General features: G+C 45.1%; 1 protein-coding gene across 1 annotated transcript in view; it reads right to left on the reverse strand.

The window, feature by feature from the left end:
- LOC146780158 (hydroperoxide isomerase ALOXE3-like) overlaps positions 1–22,764 on the reverse strand; it is a 512,047-nt gene that overhangs the window by 377,719 nt on the left and 111,564 nt on the right. The window contains exons 2-3 of the mRNA XM_085638403.1: positions 15,073–15,277; positions 911–995 (exon numbers count right to left, since the gene is read on the reverse strand). Of these exons, the coding sequence (XP_085494529.1) occupies positions 911–995; positions 15,073–15,277 (290 nt within the window). The remainder of the gene's footprint in view (positions 1–910; positions 996–15,072; positions 15,278–22,764) is intronic.

Raw genomic sequence — 22,764 nt, forward strand, 5'->3', positions numbered from 1 at the left:
TCCAAACCTCTGTGGGAAAAGCATGAGAAAAATGCATGGGGAAAACGTGTTTTGGGACCCCCCTTTTTTCTCGGCCCCCGCTTGACGAATCACCCCGAGACTTTCAGGGTAGGAGCGGAGCAGAGCGCCCCACCTATTTTGAAAATTTTGCGAGGATTCGTCAACCAGCGCCAAAGGTATTCCAAATACAATGTTGCGGATTTCCTATGGAAATACGGTCCTAACTATAACTATCTACTGGCGACCGCCAGTAGATAATATACATATAGACTGATATATATATATATATCTGTAGAGCTGCTTATCTAGCACTGATCTTCAGTGGAGACTGATGAACTTAGAGGCAATGACCAATGTAATGAGCAATGAGAACTTGAGGAATATTGTAAGTTGGCGCCTAATAAATGAAGTGGTAATGTGGGGTGGGATCTTTACTGTTCGCCCTAGGTCATTATTTCTAAGTCTGCAGTGTCTCTTGTGTTTTTTCTACATAGAATAGCCTTCCTAAAGTTCTATGCACATTGATCAGTAGGCCCAATATTGGTTTAAAGGAGGGGAGGTTGAGGCCGACTCTCACAAACGTGATGGTAAACTACCTGAGATCTTATGCAGGGAATCAGATCACCAATGGAAGAAACCACAGCTATCATTGTTGACAGTGAAGAAAATATCCCCCCCACCTCACAAAAACCTTCCCATAAGTGCTACTTTGTATTTGGGTACTCGGTATAAAATACTTATGTCAATAGTTTTATTTTTGTAAATTTTCATCATCAAAGTGCTGTAAAGGAGGATGCGTTAGCAGGAAGCCAAATAGTAGCAAAAAAATACAAAGTTAGAGTTAAGTTTGTTTTATTTCAGTTGCTAAGGTTTTAGTGCTATATCATTCAAATAACATAGAATAACTCACTTGTAGGCCTCTCGTCTCTCTTTCAGCTCATTCTCTCTCCACTTTAGCAGGAGAGGATTGAGATTTTCTGCGGAGGCCAGGGAAGCTGCTCAAAAAAAGAGAATATTGATGTTTAGTAAAGTCTTTCAAATAAGAAATGGAAAGTTTCACATAAAAGACCCAAGCCTTGGAATATGTTGTCTAGCAAATACATGAAATGAAGAACTGATACAAGTGAGGTTAACCGGTACCAGGCAGAGAAGGAAATAATTAAAAAAGTAACACATTCCGAATTGTTCAAGGCCCAGTTGTGGTTCAGTTCCCTCCTAGACCTAGAAAGTGTTCATGCTTAGTTTTCTAAGCTTGCTCAAGGAAGAGGGCAGAAAGCTAGGGTCAGGAGGATGCTTTTGACTCTGAAAATTAGTTCCTCTTACTATCTCTCCCTACTCTTCCTCTTTCCCATCCAAAACCAACATATTGATCAGGGTTACCAATCTCCAGATTCCCAAATGTCAGTCTTCCAGCACACTAAACTGAGCATGAGATGTGGTTAAGAAGAGCTGGTCATAGCTCATGTGACTACTGCAGCATCAGTTTGCTAGCCCCGCTGAGAAACTTATTTCCAGGCCACAGAACTGGGTAGTTAGGCTGTTCATGAACTTCAGCAAACATGAAGACCAGGGCCGGATTCTCCTCTATGGCGGAGGAGTGTTGCCCCCCTGCCAGCACTGTAAAAAAACAAATAAAAATAAAACGATAATAAACACGGGTTTATTATCGTTTTGCTTCCCAGAGTTTTGGGGGCAGGGCCACGGGGATAACAGGCACCATAAGGAGTGGTATGAACTGTTACCAGTGCGGATAATGGTTTGGCCAGCCGTCTCAGGCCGGCCAAACCGTCATACGCACTGAAGCTTTCTTCAACTCAGCTGCATTGCTGGGTTGGCGACAGAAATTACAGGCTCCCGGTCTCCCTGGGAGCACAAATTATCATCATTCAGGCCAATCCTGAAGCTGATCTTATGCATGAGAGCAGCTTCAAGATTGGCCACAGGGGAGTCTGGGAGCCTTTGCCTGCAGTCAAGCCACAAAAAGAGCTTTACGCAGCGATGCGGCAGGCTGCAGGTGGAAGATAAGATTTTTTTGTTGATCGTCGCACACCCCGATGCCCCCACGCCCCCTCCACCCATCCCCTGCCCCACCACTCTCCTCTGACACGGACTTCTACTGGTGAAGACATTATGAAGCCGTCCACAAACGTTTTTCCATTGCTTGTAGTAGAATTCAGGATCAAATCCAAGTTTTTTCTGTACAGTCCATAAAGTCAACTGGGTCAAAGTCCCACAATACCTCCAGAAATAGAGCATACTAATCCTCAGCTACAAATCTCTGATTATTAACCAGGCTCCTGATTCATTATTGATCAATTGAAAGCATGATACCTGGTGGCAGATTTCTGTCAGTGCAGGTCCCCTGAGTGTTGAATACATCTTCCCCCAATTGGAGATCTGAACCCAACCACTTTTGTCATCCCAGACAAGAGGATAATTACAATGAATGTCTGAAACAGTCCCTTCCTATTCGATTGGGTTCTCACCACAAAAATTCCCTTTATCAAACTGTACAATGCCTTGTCCGGTAGCTTTCGGAAGTAGCTGAATGAAAATACATAGTTTTATATGAAAGTCAAAGAAACTAACACAGTGTTTCTGTCTAGATGAACAGTATGAAAATGATGCAAATGTGCTGTGATTTGAGAGCCTATCCATCATCCGAGCAACCAACAAGATTGAAGAGAACAATCAAAGCTCTTTTATAGTTATGGAAGTATATGCACATTAATAACATTTACTTTTCACAAGTTTTTCCCCTCAGTGGGAGTGGCTCTCATATTCTGCCACCAAGAGGGGACATGCTATTTTACTAACAACCATTTATTCTTTAGTTTACATGGCATGGTTACCCACTAATGATAGAACACATGGCTTTGGTTTATTTACTGTGGTCCTAACTGCCCTGTGCCACTTGTTTGCCACATGGCATTGCCATTCACTTCAACCAACTGAAAGGTTGAAGGCTGATCCCACTAACCACAAGAAGAAGGAGGCCCTGTTTTGAGTGAGGATGAATCCTAGACCAGAGTTTTCCCTCATACCTTCCCCACCACAGAACTGGGGTAAGTCTATTATTGCTTGGCTCCTGCTCGAGTGAAAGCACTTCAGACCAGTGCCTGGAATTTAACTTTCACAGTGTCAAAGTGGATTGTTTAATGACTTTCCCATATTTAGTACTATGGAGGACTTCCAGCTTGACTTCAGCTTTCAATGTTTCCAGCCAAGCCATCAGAATAGGTTGCACGTCATTCATTCTTTAAGGGTTTCCTGCAAAAAATGTAGCCTTTTGAGTACGTTATTTTGGCTTGGTAAGGAGACTATGATATATGTGCAACTTCTGTGGTTCTTCCCACAAGCTTTTTTCTTTTGTATTTCTTTTTCATTCAGATACTCATTCACATGTATTTGATTCTGAAAGTAAGTTCCAATGGTATTTTTTGGTATGGAAATTTCAAGATTTATTTTCCAGTGTACTTCAATCACTATCTAGGTTCATCGCCTCTTCATGGGCAATATCCATGGTTCAGCCACAGAAAGCCCAGAATTTGTACCATTACCTCCCCCCCCCCTTTTGATTGCTTTCCTTACATGGTGAGGCCTCCCATTCCTACCCTGACACCCCTTTTCCCTGTATAAAAACTCCTCCCCCTACCATCTACCTCCTGTTTCTTTTCTTCCTCTCCTTCAGAAGGGCGGGTGCGGTGCACTCACTCCAGGGTAAAGAAAGTATGTTTCCCCATCTAAAAGACTCATAGTGGCCAGAGTCTGAGTGACTGTTTGGTCTGACATGCAGGTGCCACGGCAGGAGCAGAGATCTAATGAATGGCTCAATGCAGTGTGTGTGCTTTGGGGCATTTCCTGATTTCAGAGGGTGGTTTCTCGTTTGGACACCGGTCGGTAGATGAACTTCCTGGTTGGAGGGGAGTGATACCTCTCAAGGCAAGGATTGATGCGGTAGGGATGGGGACAGCACTGCTTTTACATGCTAGTAAAGTGGATTGATAGTAAGGGGGGGCACTCTTATGGGGCTGTTGTGATGCTGTGGGTATTTGGGATTACCTTCCTGTTCCTTTCTGTTGACCTATTGGGGGTCTGTATGTGTCTTCACTATTGGGCAATGACAATTGCAGGTCTTATTTAAGGCCTACCTTTTCATATTTTGATGTCTTCAAATAAAGGTGAAGAGGTTTGAAAAGTGGAAGAGATCTCTTTTTCCCTCTTATGAGGGTGAGGAAGGAAAGGTGTCTGTGCAGCATCCCAGTCGCTCTCTTGAGACCAAGGAACGAGTGACGACTAAACATGTTCATGCTGTGATTGATGAGGTAGTGGTGGTTATGGCTTTAGCTGCTAAGCCTTCCCACTCCAGGAAACTGTGGTCTGCTAATTTTTTCTGTGATACAGATATTGATTTGATGCCAGAAAAACCTAGTTCCTCTAGTGGGAAGTTTATTTCCAGAGAGAAATGGGGGCCATCTTGTTGCACATCCGTGACAATTTGAAGTTTGATCCTCCCCATGTTGCAGAAGATGCGGATGGTCTCTTTCCTCAATTTGCCAAAACGGCTCCTGTGACTCTTCCTTTCCACCCCAAAATGGACTGCTTAAGGCCACCAAAGTAGACTCCATTTTAGCTTCCTTGCTGGGAAGGACTTCATTGAATCCCAATGACTTTTCAGCCTTGGATTCTACAGACAAAAAGGTGGCCGCCAGCCTTAAATGATATTTTAGTGCTGCGAGTTTGGTACTGCTGGCAGCCACCGGTGCTGCTTTAACTTCACAATCCTTGGTGAAAGGTTTCAACTCTATGGCAGAACTAATGCAAGAAGGAGTGACTGTATCAGGGATCTTGGTATAAAAGGAACAGCAGTCAAAATTCTTAATAGACGTTTCAGCTGATATCATCCAAGCAGCCTCCATTGTTTATAGTTCAGTGGTGATGGCTCATTGACATGTCAGGCTTTGGGATTAGAAGGCTTAATGTTTGGAGAGAACATCCCAGTTGAAGGTTCCATTTGAGGGCAAGAACCACTTCGGTGACCAGCTGAAGGATATGATGAAAAAATCTTTTAAGGACAAGAAAAGTTCTTGGTCATATATGTCTTTTTCTGGGAGGACCATTAAGCCCTTTTCTAGGGATTCTAAAGATTATCATAAGGGAGACTCTAAGTCATACTGTTCGGATAGTCACAAATACCAGCCCCATAAACCAGGGAGGTCCCAGAGTGTGTACAATAAGAAAGGTCCCTCAACACAGCGATCCTGACTATTCCAATCCTCTGGCTTCAGATGTGGTGGGAAGAAGGCTCAAAGACTGTTTCCCTCAGTGGTCAACATCTATCACGGATCATTGTGTTCTGAGCATCATTCAGATTGGATAGAGTTCAACTCTCTGCCTCCAGACTCAGGATGCATCCCTATTCCTGTTCCCAGAAATCCGATCCGTGGGTAGGCCTTGTGGGACAGGGTTTTGACGTTGCTACAGAAGCAGGCTATTCTCCCGCTTACCCAGGAAGAATTGGGCCAGAGGGTGTATTCCATTCTGTTTTTGGTGCAAAAGGACTCAGGGGGTTTTTGTCCAGCCCTCGATTTAAAAGACTCAACCGTTGGATAAGGACTTTGCATTTTCATATGGTGGTGTTGCAAGTCATCAGTCCTCTGGTTTCTGTTCAAGATTTTCTAGCTAGCATCGATTTGCAGGATGCTTACTCACACATGCCTATTCACCACTCACATCAGAAGTTTCTTTGTTTCGAAAAGGGTGAGAATTTCGCTTCCAGTTCTGTGTGCTCCTGTTAGGGTTGAAATCTGCCCGACAGGTTTTCACAAAGTTTTTGCTCCATTGACGGATCTGCTTCATTATCGAGAGATGTGCGTCCAGCGATAGCTGGACGATTGTCTGGTGTTGGCTTGTCCAGTCAGTCCTGCAATGGGCCCTGTCACTCGAGTAGCCCAGGTATTTACATCTCATGGATTCCTTATCAACACCCAGATTTCACAGTTGCTTCCAGCACAGGATCGTGTTTGCACTGGAGCCATTTTTCATACCTGCAAGGTCGTGGACACATATTTTAGGCCTTCTAATGGCTCCCTTTCCAAGGGTGTTGGACTGAATGTGAGTTCAGGCGGATTTGATGCCCATTTTCTTTTTGGTTTCCTGGGCTCACTTCAATCCGAACATCCATGTTCGCTGTCTGCTTCAATCCTGGGACCCCACTTCACAGGATATGTCTCTCCATCTTCCTGGCCCTCATTTTGGATTGCATTTTCTCATTGAGCCAGACTCATCTACTATCTCTGACAACAATTTATATTCAGGGTTTCTGAACTCCTGGGTGGATGCATTCTGGAGGGTGAGTCCCTCCTCTCATGACTTTTGTCTCTCTCCCCGATTGTTCAGTCTGGTTTGCTAGAGGTGGGGGTGTCCTGAGGTGGATATGTTTGCATCTGCCTATAACGCTTTTCTTCCTTGATTTTGGTCCAAGGTGAGAGAGGTTTCAGCCTAGAGGATAGATGTGCTGTCTTGTCCCTGGCCTGGGGGTCTCCTGTTTGCTTTCCCTCCATTCCCTTTGATCCAGAGGTTTCTGCTCAGAGTGAGGAGAGAGGGAGCTCAGGTAGTCCTGGTTCCTTTGGCATGGGGCCTCTCTTCTTGGTTTCCTCCTTTGGTGATGATGAGGAAGGACTGGGAGTGGTTGCTGCCCACGAGTCCATCTCCTTTGATCTTCCAAATCCTTCAGGAAGAGTCTCCGGTTTGTCTCAAATTGATGGTTTGGAGCCTGAGCAGGCAAGATTGATGGCTCAAGGTTGTTCCTCTTTTGTTTCCTCTTCCATTCAGGCTGCTAGGTGATCATCCATTAGGGCTTCACGGTTTGGATGCTGAGCGGGTAGAATTGATGGCTCAAGGTTGTTCTGCTGTTGTTTTCACTTCCATTCAGGCTGCCAGGAGCCAATCCACTATCACTTCATATGGTCAGTACTGGGTGTCCTTGGGAAATGGTGTAGGAAGCAATGGTTTAGGCCTATGTCTGTTTCAATTTCTCAGATCCTTCAGTTTCTACAGGATGGTTCACTTTGGTGCTTTCTCCTTCCACTTTGAAGCAGCAGTGGGTAGACATTAGCGCATTTTGGGCTCCTTGGAGTAATCTGGAGGCTTCCCGGAGTCTGGTTCAGAAATAGTTTAAGGGTTTTTCTAATATTCATTTAAAAAAATTGTCAGACTGTTCTTCCTGGGATCTGCTTCTGGTGCTGCAGGTTTTGCTTTACCCCCCTTTTGAGTCTCTACATTCCATTGATCTCAGGTGCCTTATGCTGAAAGTGTTTATCCCTGTGGCCAATACTTTTGCCCGGAGATTGCCGAAACTGAGGGCACCTTCCTGTACAGCCCCTTTTTAGTAGAACTTTGAAGATAGGTTGGTTTTGCGACAAGGTTCTGGGTTTGTTCCCAAGGTCAATTCTGCATTCCATTCACAAGACAAGATTATTCTGCCCATTTTCTGTCGTTAACCACAGTCTCCTGATAAGGTTAGTATTCATTCTATAGACATTTGGAGAGTGGTTTTGGTTAATCTGGAGAGGATGGAGCGTTTCTGTCAGGATTCGCCTGCTGAAAAGCGTTGCAAGCCAACCAGGCAAACTGTGAGCAGGTGGATTTGTTCTCTGGTTGCCTTGGCTTATTCTTAATTTGCCATCCCATGTTCTTTGGGAGTTCAGGGCAGGTCGACTCAAGGATGGTCGGCTTCTCTAGGTGAGTGTCAGGTAGCATCCTTGGATGAGATTTGTAGGGTGGTCACTTGAGTGAACCCATCTACATTTATCAAGCACCACAGAGTCACTCAGGGTCCTGCAGAGGAGGATCACTTTGGGTCTAAGGTTTTTCTGCAGTGAAATTACTTTGGCTTTCCTAATGATGATAAAGATTGTGCTCTGAATTTATTCAGTTGTCCTGGCTCTCTTTAGCTTTGATACAGCTCAGCATGTAAGGAAGACAAGCCAGAAGGAGGTGGAAGTAATGCTTCAATGACTTACTGGTAATTGCATTATTCTGAGTCCTTCTCTCACATGGCTTCCTTATGCCCTCCCTCCCACTCTGTATCTCCAGGCCAACTGGGTTTGGTGGAGCTTGATGATGATACAGGATGTAGAAGGGAGAGCTTTTTATACTAGGAAAAGGAATGTCAAGGATTCGCAGGACACCGTTCAATTTAAGGAAGTCAAGCGAGAGATGTGCGTGTAGTACTGCAATTACCAGTAAGTCACAGAAGCATTAAAGAAGTTGAGAGGTCTTCAATATGTAATTGAAGACCTTCCCTACAACAGCAATCAAGCCAGAAACATCCCACATAGTCTAAGTGTTTTGATTATCACTCATAACCTTCTAGCAGTCAGTGGTGGTATTCTGATCTAAAGGAAATATAAAGGGTCACAAAGACCCACAAATGAGGTCAAACACAGAAAAAGCCCCCCAAGAAGGCAAAGAGCATGATTATTCATAGCCTTGCCTATAGGTCATAATGCATGATAAGAGATTGGATCTTTCATTTCGAGTTAGGTGCCCGCTTGATATCTAGGAAAAGGAGAACAATGCATACAATAGGAAGGGATTAAAAGGTCTATAGCATAAGTCAAGAAAGAAACAAACAATTGTTTTATGCCCAATGTCCAAGGAGACCTCCCTTGGGCACTGGTTATAGTCTAACAAACCAATGAACATTACTTACAGTGTTATCAGTTCATGGGGAAGTTGCAAGGAAGTCATGGAAATTTATAAACTATCGTTTAGATGCAAAAGATGGTAAAATGTTGATGTGAGCAAAAAAAGTGCCATGCATGGAGGTAAATGCACAGTCACTGCTTAATTACAAATCTTATTAAAGAGTTAGACATTACGGCTAAATTACCTTTTGTGTACAAACTAGACAATTGCTTTCACTTTAAACTCAAAATGTACCAGTAGGACTCAATACTGTTGGGAAGTCCAATATTTAGAGGGATTTCAGAAAGAAAATATAAAAAGAATGTTTCTCATAGAAAAAACATAACTTTCTTATTATACAATATACATACCTTTTGTGATTTTGATTTACGCTTGATGTTTATTATCATTACATTCGTGTGGAAACTGTTTTTTGTGGAATAAAATAAAAAAGTTCTAAAAAACTAGAAAAACAACTGTGCAATGTTTATTAGTTTTACCTTCAAGCTACAGGTTTTGCATTACTTACCACCAAATTAGTCTTAAACTCTAATCAGTAAATAATGAGTTATTTTAAAAGGCTCTTAATAGTTGGCAGACTTTTCTGTACTCTTCTACTACTACATCATAGATGACAGAAAGGAGGATAACTCTGGTCACGACTGTTTTTATCACTTAGGTTTTAAAAGTATGTTTGTATTTTAAAAAACATATGAAGTAGTTCCTCCTGAACTGATTCACATTTAATGGTGTGGATAAAAAGTGTGTTTCATTTTCTATGAGAACCATGTTGTATTGCCTATATTGGCTGTCTTTTTCTGGTTTCCAGCACTTCCTATGTCTGTACATTTCTATTTCAAACCTGGAGACAGCTACACTATATTCATTCATAGTTGGTGTTTAGTATGTTTATCTCAGTATGTACAGTACATAGTTATATCACATTTATTATTCTATAGCATTTTACTTGTGTTATAGTTTGTTTTTTCCCCACTGTACATTATGCCTGTTTTGAAGTGGCATATCCTCTGTTTTTTATATGTGTGTTTGTGACAAGTCAATATCTGTCAAGTTCTGCTTTGTTTGATTTGGACATTTCTATGGACTTTGAGAATCGTTCTGTAAATTATAAACAATTCTTTCTATTGGCATTCCAAGACACTAAACATCTTGGTTCAGAGTTTATCCCAAAACTGTACCGCCATATAGAGAGAGCTGGTCCAATGATTGCAAATCACAATGGATGCACAATAAAGAATTTGGATTTTGTAGAATAAAATACACACATTGTTTTATGAAGAGCTTCCATGTCCTGTGAAACATTTCATGATTCAGTGAAATGAACTCTAGGGAGTATATATTGTTAGTTGTAGATGCCTGGAACTCATTGTTGAATTCAAAAATGTGTGGCTTATAGATGTCTTTATTATGAAAGATCATTATGTTTACTAGATTTCTTATTAGGAAACACACTGCAGTTATTTTCTTGGAAGTCTAGGTTTTATTGTAATCCTTCTGCAATAATTATTTGAAGTATTGAACAATAGGCACAGGGGAATACATTTATCTTTTGTCTGGTAAATTCATCTTTGGTCTGACGCTTTTTCCAGATTGATAGTTGTCTCATTCATGTCTATAATAAAAAAAAGTAGAACTCAAACAGCAATCGTGTCCACATGTTCACTTGTGTGAACTGGTGACTTTTCATGTTATTTGCTTTGGCAATGTATTTGGTCTGAAAGTCCAACTAGTAGGTTGCTCATGCATACTCTACACCCAATGCCATTTTGAAGGAGTTCATATAATGTAAGGTCGAAGAGTCCATTGGAGATTACTTTAGAACTCACATCAATGTTTCACATTTGTGGGTTCTTTCAGAACATTGGTTTATTAGCATGCAAATGATGAAGTTATGATCTGTTATGGATTTAGGAAAAACCTTGCTGAGTTATATATAAATTATTTCTGCATAAAAAATGCAGAACACATAACATCAGTGCGTTTGATCTGCATTGCACAATAAACAGTTTATACTAGAGGTGGAGTAAGATGTACATTATAGGCCTGATTTAGAGTTTGGTAGACAGGGCACTCCATTGCAACTGTGAAGGTGAAGGAGTACCCTGTTTGCCATACTATCGGTCCACTCTCCTAATTTTAGGTTGTGTTGACCAGAGTAGGCAGACAGAGTAAACTTTACTCCTTTGGCATTTACCTGTCATCAACAGCCCCAGGGATTATGTGCCATTGAACATGAGCTATCCGACCCTCAGCCCTATTTAGAGGGGGAGTGCTGGACTTAGCTTTTTCAGCTGGTTTACCCCCAGACGTTTTGCTTTTTGGCCTCCTGTTTTTGACCCTATTTTTGTTGGTTTTAAATCTCTGGGTACTTTACCACTGCTAATCAGTGCCTAAGTGCATATGCTCTCCAGATAAACTGTGTTTATGGATTGGTGTTTGCATGTTTGGCTTATTTGATTTACCTTCAAGTTCCCAGTATATTGCACTGTGTGTGCCCAGGGCCTGCAAATGCTACTAGTGGGCCTGCAGCATTGATTGTGCAACCCACACAAGCAGCCTTTTAATGGGTTCTCAGACCTGCCAATGCAGTGTCTAAGCGCAGTTGTGACTGCCATTTCAACCTGGCAAGTGCACCCACTGACCAGGCCCTAACCTTCCATTTTGTTACATGTGATTCATCCCTAAGGTAGGTCCAAGGTACCCTTGTGGGCAGGGTGCAATGTATGTGAAAAACTGTGTATTTTGTTCACTATTGAAAAGCTATCTGTCCCATTGGATAGATTGGGGGATTCTTTGTAACATCTTATAAGTATAGCTTCCCATTGGGAACAAGACAGAGAAATGGAGTTCAGTATACCTGAACTCAGAACGTAAAAATTTGTCTTTTAGTAAAGATGATTTTTATGTTGTGAGTTTGAAAATACCACTTTTAGAAAGTGGGTATTTTCTTGCTTAACCATCCTCGGTGCTCTACTGGATTGTGGATTGACTGTCTGGCTTTGGAGTGACAGGGGCTGGGGATGTGCATTCACTGTAGATAGCCACTGGGGGGTTTGAGGCATGTCCTGTCTTTCCAGGATGAGTCAGGACTGGACTGATTGGACCTGGGCTGCATTCAGAGTAGTGGGAGGAGTTTCAATAGCACCTGAATAGGCGTGGTCTGCATTTAGAGTGGTGGGAGGAGATTTCCCTTGCACCTGCATAGGCCCTGTCTCCCTTGCACAATGCTGTCTCCACCTCCTGCCTGGAAGCTGGGCCAGGGAGGTTAGAAATGGTTTGGACTGAGCTGAGAGACTTCTGCCAAAAGAGAACAAAGGAAAATGTGTTATAAATATTGGGGCCCAGACCCCATAACTTTAGAATACTGCTAAACTAAGGAACCTGCCAGGAAGAAGAGCTGGGAAAGCTGTCAGGAGGAACTGCCAATTTGCTGCGTGCTCTGCTGTGTTGGCATGCTGCTTGCTGCTTCTGTCTTGGGCAGGAAAAGGACTGGATTGCACTTTTATCATTCTGCTGTTATAGTTTTCTCCAAGGGCTTGAAGTAGAGCGTGCCTGCTGTTGGAATCCTCAGGGAGATAACAAATTTCATTGAACTCACTGGGATCAAGGAACCTGTCAAAGAAAAGAACTGGAAGAGTTACCAGAAGGAGTACTGCCCCTTTGTTTTGTTGCTTTGCTGGGTTGGTCTGCAGTTGCTGCTTCTGCTTTGGGCAGTGAAAGGGCCTGACCAGATTTTTCTTCACTTGTTGCTGAGTAGTTCCAAGGGCTTGAGATAGAGCTTGTCTCATATCGACGAAGTCTCAGGGACAGCAAAGACTTCACTTACCTCTGGGTACCACCTCTTGGATCGTGTGCCTCAGTTGCCACAAAGGGAAACAGCAACTTGATGCTGTCACCAAGAGCACCGGTGTTTCTGTGACAGGAAGGCACTGCAGGGGGCACCACCACGCTTCATACCGCAACCCTGGTCTCACTAAGGATGGCAACCACTGCCGCCACTGAACTGATGCTTGCACTGCCACCCTGGTCTCACTAACGATGCCGTGGCCAGCTGCCATCGCTGCCGTGGTCTGCACCGTGGTCTAGGGGTACAGCTCGTAAGGTACATGCAGCACCGCCCCTTCCCACACCACAGCCACAGCCCACCAACACCACCCCCATTGACCTCTAATCCTCGATGGCCGGCAAAGCTTGCACTGTGACTGTCAGCGCCGCAACGAGCACTGTTCCGCTTTGCAATACAGCCCTGGAATTATGACGCAACTGGATGACTGCCACCGAGCTGCTGCCTGCACCACGACCTGAGGGCACAGCACACCTCACTGCTTCTCTCACACAGCAGCTTAAATGGCCTCCTCTGCTGTAACACACCACTTCAGACGGCCAGGACAGCAACAAGGTACTGTTTACAAGTCTTCTGACACCTACCTCCCCGGTTGGATTTGGTTGCTTTCAGCCCCACGGTACCACTGTAAGGAGTTACCGACTTCAAGAAAATGCATTTTTAAGGTTATTCTTGCAGAGTACAGATTCTGATTATTATATGTTGGACTTTTTATCATTTTGGTCTTCTTTGCACAGATAAATATCCATTATTTTTCTGAAACTGGTATGGTGTCTTTTTGTAATGTTTTCACTGTACTACTGTATGTTATGTGCAAATGCTTCACACACTGTCTCTGAGATAAACCTGACTGCTCATTCCAAGCTACCAAGGGGGTGAGCAGGAGTTATTTCAATAGTGTATCCCCCTTATCCTGACTAGGAAGAAGGGTCCCTACTTGGTCAGTGTAACAACCTGCCAACTAGTGATCCCCATGTCTAACAGGGAGGTAGCATGTTAACCTTTTTTGTATTGTCTGTCAGCATCTTGAACATCCTGGCAGTGAGGGAGAGTAAATATTTTTGAAAAAGTATCCCCGTAGAATAGGAGAGAACTATGTTTGTGTTGGGACAATTTGCTTTTACTTTTCCATAAACAAACTCCCATCAATGAGGGATCCACACCAAACTATTAAATGGCTTTGTATGACCCACCATGACAGCGGTTCCTTCAAACCCATTGAGTTCACTGAACAGCCAGCAGTAAACACTAATTTTGTCAGGCAAAGGGAAGGCAGTTTAGCGGATGTAAAGTCCCTCGCCCCTTAACGCTTTTACTCTGTCTGCCAAACTCTAAACCAGGCCCTAAGTCAGTAAAATGTGACATATAGAAGCCTTCAGTTACATTTCATGATCAGAAGTTTCCGATGTGAAGTGGACTACCTCTGAGGCTTAGCTAAACCTGAGGTGCAGGAAGCAAAAGGAGGCAGAGTGAGTGGGGACATCAAGGGCCTTAGGTGATGGTGGCAGGTGGGAGGTCAAGGCTAAAAGGGTGAATTGCTCAGTTCACAGAGGCCATGCATTTACCGCTACAAGGAGCTGCTGAAAGTGAACTCATTTTCGAAAAATCATTGAAAGTGCTAACTTTTGAAAAACTTGCAAGGCTTTGGCTTATTCTGTTTGGGCTGTTGCCAGAGCCTTGTACAGAACTGAACTTTGGAGCCTTTTAAACTAATTTAATCACAACTGATTAATATTACATTCTTTGAGGTTTAGAAACATGTAACCATGGTAGTTCAACAATACCTTTTAAAACAAATGCAGTCATTGATTCAGTAAAAAGGTGTGCAGCTCTAAAACCATTACTTTCAAATTCTTGAGTCACTGTTTATCTGGTATGTATTGAAGAAACATTAGCCTTAAATCCTGCCAACTTTTTCCTATAGTTTAGAAATTACGATGACAAACACATTGACTAAGACTGTGCAATATTAAGCCTATGTTAATGCACCTGCATCTACTCTGGAGACACACCATTAGCATACAATTTGCTAGAGGGGAAATATATACCTCAAGGAGATGCATCCTAACAAAATGAGGAGACTCTGCATTGCCTCAACGTTGCTGGGTTGTTACTGGTGCCAAAAACCCTTAAATGTGATGTTCTTGATTCTTCATCCTACAGCTGTAACTATAAAATCTTGACTCATGAGCCTGACATCCATTTTGCCTTGTGCTGACCCCATTATCATCAGTTGGTATCTTTATAGGTATAGTTACAACTTGTATGATTTTCTAATACAATGGTTATCTTTAAGATTTCAAAGTTTTTTATGACTACTATTTTTGCACCTGTTTACTGTAACTATATATTTTACGTTGTGATGGCCTTGCCAACAGAATTAACTGGATATCAGTTCCACATGAGCACATAAACTATTCCATAAAATACCAAAATAAAAAAGCTAAGAATTGTCAGTAAGACATCAGCTTTGTGAATTGTTTGGGTGCTACATTCTATTTGAAGTAATGTTCTACCTGTTCCTTCCGGGAGCTCTACTGAGTTGTTCCCCTCGATCCATCGGTAGCAGGGGAAGTGGTAGATCTTTCCTGTAGGAGATTCAACAGTAACTTGATTGCAGAACCAGCTGTCCTCAGGGAAAGTGGAAGAGGGCTCCTTGTGAAGGCGGATTATTAGGATATCCCCCAAATCCTGTTCTTCCTGGATATGGTACACATGGGTCTGAAAAACAAGAGAACCAGCCATTATTTTACTGTGTAAATTAATTTGTCATTTAGATGTACTAGGCACTTCAACAGGACATTTTAATATCAGCAATCATGACATTTCCCCAGTTTTTAATCTGACTATTCATCTATGAAAAACAGACAATACATTAATTAATATCAAACCAAGGGGCTAGTTTCTAATTCTTGCCCAAACAAATAATTACAAAATGCAACATATTTTCTTTCGTAAACATCTTCTCTGAACCAAATAGTGTCATACTACCTACCCTTGGAGGAAAATTCATTTACATCTCGAAACAGAATTCCAAAGTCATTCTTTTTGCAGTCTAATGGCATGGATTTGTTTCAGTTGCCAATTTTGAGTAGTTAGTCAAATTTGCATCTGTCCCAGTAGTCCTACTGAATCCAATGTCCAACCCGAAATATTTTGCAACAGGACCTGTAAAAACCATTTGATAATTGGACAAGAGGGATTATTCCCAGAGGTAAACTAAAGTTTTGCATAAAGAGCCGAGGAATTAGCCTAGCAACCACTAAAATCTAAACTGCCAGATTTTGTGGAAAGCGTGGTCAACACCAGGACTGTGGGCAACAGTGGAGGGACAGGATAGTTAGGAGCATGCCATTTATTTTACTTAACAGCTGAACTTTGTCAACTCTTTGGTCACTTTAAGATTAAAAAACGTGTACATGACAAATCCATGAAGATGCTTCCACTGGTAATCCAGCAGAATTTGTATGCCATTTTTTGGGGAGGATGTAAATAGATTACAAACAAGTCACAAGGTCCCTTTCTTATGACCCATTGTTTTCAGCCATAATTTACCAGTGTTTTTGCTTTAGATTTCCAAAACATTTGTACATTCCAAAAATCAAATCAACAACAAAACGCAAACGAAACAGGCATGTGTGAAAGAAATACCTTTGACAAAATCATATTTAATGTATATTGTGTTTATTCTTTTTTAACAAAAACTCAATTAAACTTGGTCATTTGTACGAGATTGATCTTTACACTCCTGGATATTTGGAGCTTGGACAAAAATTCTAGTAAATGCAAAAAAAAAAATTCCGATAATTGCATACCGTTTTAAAAACTGGCACATTGAAGACAGAGCACAACTATAAAAAGTTTGTATTTAGAGTCAAATCATGCTGCATTTCTTATTTGAGTAACCATGGCTGAAATGTACACACCTGAAAAAGACAATGGGCAAACCTTAAAAAACCCTACAACTAACAGTGTTTTCTCAGACTTCAAGAGAGAGAATAGCGTGGCTACAAAATATTGCACAATGGGACACAGGACAATAATTTAATCTATGCAAAGTTTTAGCTTATTCGTGAGTCATCGCATGAGTTATGGTGTGTATGGCAGGTGTTGACACAAACAACATTTCCTTTGGCTACTAAAAGGAGCAAACAAATGTTTTCCCATTTTTCCCCCCTAAAAAATGTTTTTTACCATGCACACATTTTCATTAAACCAGGCGTGCCAGACCTTAGCTGACTATGCCAAGTGAATCCCAATTTTGGTGCACATATGTGCACAATGGCAGTTGTGTCAGTTATAGGTAAATTAAATAAATATATGAAGAGTTCGGCGATCATGTGGCAAGCAAGTGGTATCTCTAAAAACTTTTTGGAAAGCGCTGAATCACCGCACCCTCGCAACTTTGCCCTTCCATCAACTGGGACTGTGACTACACGGAGGACTGCTACTTACTTAAGTGGCTTCCAAGGCACGATTCGGGATGTGAGCGGTGGGATGAGGGTCCCGGAGAGCTGCCTGCCATCCACTACAAGATCCAGACTGCCGTGGGGTGAGAGCAGACACCGCCCACTGGGGAAGTACTGACGCTGCTGTGCCTGCTCTATGCGGACTCGGAGCACCGGGTCTGAGACATCCCCCTCACGTCGTGTCAGCAACACCTACACCTATCAGAGCGAGGCATTTGCTGTTTAAAAGTGGACGACTAACTTATTTCCTTTCCTGGGTTGACAAGCATCTGATGAAGTCATTACGACGAAACGCGTCATGCTGAAAGCCTAATAAAGCAGCATCTCTCTGGAGAACCCGTGTGTGCCCGACTTTTCTTTTAAACAAGAGGAGTGTGGTTTTGGTGTTTAGGTGCGGCCACAAGCACCTTTGGGGACCCATCCCTGAAGAGTTCGGCGATCATGTGGCAAGCAAGTGGTATCTCTAAAAACTTTTTGGAAAGCGCCGAATCACCGCACCCTCGCAACTTTGCCCTTCCATCAACTGGGACTGTGACTACACGGAGGACTGCTACTTACTTAAGTGGCTTCCAAGGCACGATTCGGGATGTGAGCGGTGGGATGAGGGTCCCAGAGAGCTGCCTGCCATCCACTACAAGATCCAGACTGCCGTGGGGTGAGAGCAGACACCGCCCACTGGGAAAGTACTGACGCTGCTGTGCCTGCTCTATGCGGACTCGGAGCACCGGGTCTGAGACATCCCCCTCACGTCGTGTCAGCAACACCTACACCTATCAGAGCGAGGCATTTGCTGTTTAAAAGTGGACGACTAACTTATTTCCTTTCCTGGGTTGACAAGCATCTGATGAAGTCATTACGACGAAACGCGTCATGCTGAAAGCCTAATAAAGCAGCATCTCTCTGGAGAACCCGTGTGTGCCCGACTTTTCTTTTAAACGAGAGGAGTGTGGTTTTGGTGTTTAGGTGCGGCCACAAGCACCTTTGGGTACCCATCCCTGAAGAGTTCGGCGATCATGTGGCAAGCAAGTGGTATCTCTAAAAACTTTTTGGAAAGCGCCGAATCACCGCACCCTCGCAACTTTGCCCTTCCATCAACTGGGACTGTGACTACACGGAGGACTGCTACTTACTTAAGTGGCTTCCAAGGCACGATTCGGGATGTGAGCGGTGGGATGAGGGTCCCGGAGAGCTGCCTGCCATCCACTACAAGATCCAGACTGCCGTGGGGTGAGAGCAGACACCGCCCACTGGGGAAGTACTGACGCTGCTGTGCCTGCTCTATGCGGACTCGGAGCACCGGGTCTGAGACATCCCCCTCACGTCGTGTCAGCAACACCTACACCTATCAGAGCGAGGCATTTGCTGTTTAAAAGTGGACGACTAACTTATTTCCTTTCCTGGGTTGACAAGCATATGATGAAGTCATTACGACGAAACGCGTCATGCTGAAAGCCTAAGATTATCCTGAACCTGCAAAACTGAAAAGAAACTCTGGACCTTCGACATTCGACGAAAGAAGAAGACTGAAGAATCTCCCTAGTAGCCAAGGAGTGGCTACCCTGTGCAAACAGGCACCATCAAGAGACTACCCTTTGCTTTGCCCACGTTCTACGAGGAACCGACTGCAGAGCCTGACCAGAGCCTTGACTTCCAGACTTCTCCGACCCTGATCCACATCTACAGCAGAGCTGAGATCCGTGGAGGCGACGAGCGACGTGGGACCGGCTACCTGGAAAAAGTGGCTAGTAACTTAAAGCGCAGCTTCTGAGGTACCCTCGAAGTTGTGCACCGGGGATTGAGAAGCCCCAACCCCAAGCACCATCTGCACCGCAGATCAGCCCCCCACACTCCACGAGTCCTGCGTGGGGCCCTTCAGCATTTTCCTGCTTGCTGCGTCTGTCCGGTTGCTTGCCCGCTGGCTAGTGGCCTTTGTGACGACGCTCCCTGAAATCTTCTGCGCTGGTTTGGCTCCTCCAGACTGGCTCCCGCTTCTCTGCAAAGAAGAAGCACCCCAGACCTTCCTGGTCTGCACCAGAAGCAAGTCCTTCGTTCTTCGTGGGTTCCGCTTGCCAAGGCGCGGTGAGTCCTAGTCCAACTTCGCCACGCCCCCTGCGAGGCCACGCCCACCGACTCAGCCTATAAACGCTCTTCTAGCGCACCGACCCCCATTCACCTGATAGCCTCTGAGGCGGAAGCCGGAGGTGTTTGTAACTCGCTTTTAAAATTGTCACTTAAATAACTTGTATTCACTGCTCTTTTTAAGCATACAAACGCTCTGCCTTACCTACTGGAAGCGCTGCTGACACGCGCTAATCCAGCTCATCAGCCTCGGGGAATCGCCATTACCGAGAGCACGCCAAAGGCGAAGCCACGCCCCCTGCGAGGCCACGCCCACTAACTTCCAGCACAAATGTGTCGACCCCCCCAGCGCAGCGGACGAGCGCAGCGGGAGCGCCGTTTGCGCGCCGAAGGCGCGCCTAAGGCAAGCCCGTCTGCGCCCGTCCGCGCACGACCGGGCCTAGGGCCAGACCCCCTGGCTGCCAGAGCCTCCGCCAAACCCACATATTCCCGCCGTGACCTTTTAAGCCTCAGACCTTCTACCGCCCCCTCATGCAGATATATCCATGATATGGATGGACCCTTTGTCAGCTGCACGAACTGCCAGCCAGCTCAGCTTCAAATCCCGACACGAGTACTGAAGCATGCAACCCTCAAACTTGCCTCACTGAACTGTCGCTCTCTCCCTAAACATGCGACACAAATCCACCACCTTATAGAAGACTGCGAGATTGACATTCTCTTCCTAACGGAAACGTGGCTCACCCCACACTCTGACTCGGACACAGTGTCAGCCACACCTCAGGGATTCCTCATCCAATCCCTCCCTCGACCACTTGGCAGAGGGGGAGGCATCGCCATTATTTACCGTGACTCCTTCACCTGCAACGCCAGCGATGCACAAATCCCAGACTCGGAAAGTCTTCAATTCTCAATTAAACTTGACCCTATGAACTCCCTTTCAGGGATTCTAATCTACCGTCCCCCCGGCCACCCTGGCCCTTTTTCCAATGCCCTCCTAGACATGGTAGCAACACAGGCTCACTCCGCCACAAACTTCATCTTAGTGGGAGACCTGAACATCCACTTTGAAGACACGGCAGATTCTGGAGTAGTCGACCTGATCTCCGAACTAGCGGTCTCGGACCTCCGTCTCATTAACTCAGGAGCCACCCACATCAAAGGCCACCTGCTGGACCCAGTGTTCACCAGCACCCCCGCGATGCAAGAAATAGACTCCATTCCCCTTCCCTGGACGGACCACTTCTTGGTCCTATTCCAACTCCCAGGACCCCTCAAGAAACCTCAGAAACCTCCCTCCTTCACTAAAGGCAGGACTTGGTCCAAACTACCTATTGAAGAATGGGCCAACACCCTGACATCTACCACCCCTACTCTCGACAATATCCCGGACAACGCCGATAGCAACTTCAGAAATTGGATCACGACCTCCCTTGACTCTGTGCTCCCACTCAGAATGCGCGAAGATAAGACCAACAACATCGGCTCTGCTCCGTGGTACACCCCAGAACTCCGCCAGCTCCGTAAAAACTGTAAAAGAGCTGAACGGCTTTGGAGAAAAGACTGGCACAACGCCAGCAAAGAGGCATACCACTCCTCAGTCAAAACCTATAAAACCGCAATCAAGCTCTCCAAAGCCTCTCACTATGACACCCGGATAAAGGAATCATCCAATTCCTCTAGGGAATCTTATGTCATTGTGAAGGAGCTTCTGAAAGTTCCCATCGCTTCCTCGCCCACCACCCCTCAGGTAGATAGAAGTAATGACCTAGCCTCATACTTCAACAACAAAATTGCCCGCATCCTCACATCCCTCCCTCCCCCCAGCTCCCCTTCCCGCAGAAACACTATTCAGCCCCCCGATGAGACGGGATTACGTCCCCAACTCGAGACATTCAAGCCGACAACGCCCAACGAGGTGGAAACGACATTGAATAAAATAAAAAGTGGATCTCCTTTAGACCCTGCTCCTCTGAGATTCCTCAAAAACGTGGCCCCCGCTATCACCCCTACAATCACGGAGCTTATCAACTGCTCACTTGCTCAAGGATCAGTCCCCCACAGCTGGAAAAAGGCAGTGGTGAAGGCACTCCTTAAAAAACCTCAGCTCGACCCTACTGATATGGCAAACTACCGGCCCATATCACTCCTTCCAGGGATTAGCAAGATCACCGAGAAACTGGTGAATAGTCAACTCTCCAGATTTCTCGAGACTAATAACATCCTGCGGCAATCCCAAACCGGGTTCCGTCCGGGACACGGCACAGACACCGCCCTGCTTGCCGTCATCGAGGAAGCAAGGCGCATTCTAGACTCAGGGGGATCAGTGGCAGTGATCCTCCTGGATCTGAGTGCCGCCTTTGACACGGTCAATCACCGTGTCCTTCTTCACCGACTGGCTGCAGCAGGGCTCACCGGGATGGCACTCAAATGGATAGAGTCCTTTCTCACTGAACGCACGTTCCAGGTTTGGGATGGCGAATTCCACTCGGCCACACTCCCACTCACCAGCGGGGTTCCTCAGGGCTCCTCCCTGAGCCCCACACTTTTTAATGTGTACATGGCCCCCTTGGAAGATGTGGTAACACCATACGGGATAAAAATCGTGAGCTACGCTGACGACACACAATTGGTCGTCTCCCTCTCCCAACTTGACGACCACCCAGACAAATTACCAAACTGTCTCACCGAAATTCACGGGTGGATGTGTGAATCGTCATTAAAACTCAACGGTTCCAAAACCGAGGTGATGCTCATGGGCAAACAATGGGCGACCATCCCCCCGGCAATTTGGCCAGACGTGTTCGGGGAAATCCCCACCCCGAAACACGAAATCAAGACCCTCGGAGTCTGGCTAGAACCCGCTCTCTCAATGAAGACCCAAGCGGCTAAAACCGCCGGAATCTGTCTTGGGCTTCTGCGAACTGTTCGCAAAATTCTCCCCCTCCTACCACCCGTGTCCAGGAAACTAATAGTACAGGGCCTCATATTGTCACGGCTAGACTACAGCAACTTGGTCTACCTAGGTGCGCCGGAAGCCACCTTAGCGAGACTGCAAAGAACCCAGAACGCTGCAGCCCGCCTAATCATGAGCGTACCTCCTAGAGCATCCGCTAAACCCGCCATCAAGGCGCTGCACTGGCTGCCAGTCCGCCAAAGGGTGGAGTTTAAGGCCATGTGCACGGCCCATAAACTAATCAACGGATCGGGACCTGCGATCCTTAGGGGTCTGGTCACCCCCTATATTGCACCAAGGGCCCTACGGTCGGAGAACGAGCACCTGGCCAACATCCCTAAATTCAAAAGAACACGCACTGGAGGCCGACGCTTCTCTGTTAAAGCGTCCACTGGTTGGAATTCTCTCCCACGCTCCCTCAGACTGGAACCCAACCACCTGACATTCAGGAAAAAACTTAAAACCCTTCTGTTCCCTAAATAAACCCCCCACCTCTCTCCCCCTCAGCAGGACTCAATATTAACAGCGCGGGGATGCCCTCGGGTCACCAGGCGCTATACAAATTGCTAAATAAATAAATAAATAAATAAAATAAAGCAGCATCTCTCTGGAGAACCCGTGTGTGCCCGACTTTTCTTTTAAACGAGAGGAGTGTGGTTTTGGTGTTTAGGTGCGGCCACAAGCACCTTTGGGTACCCATCCCT

Source organism: Triturus cristatus, chromosome 12 (genome assembly GCF_964204655.1).
Source record: "Triturus cristatus chromosome 12, aTriCri1.1, whole genome shotgun sequence".
Lineage (NCBI taxonomy): Eukaryota > Metazoa > Chordata > Amphibia > Caudata > Salamandridae > Triturus > Triturus cristatus.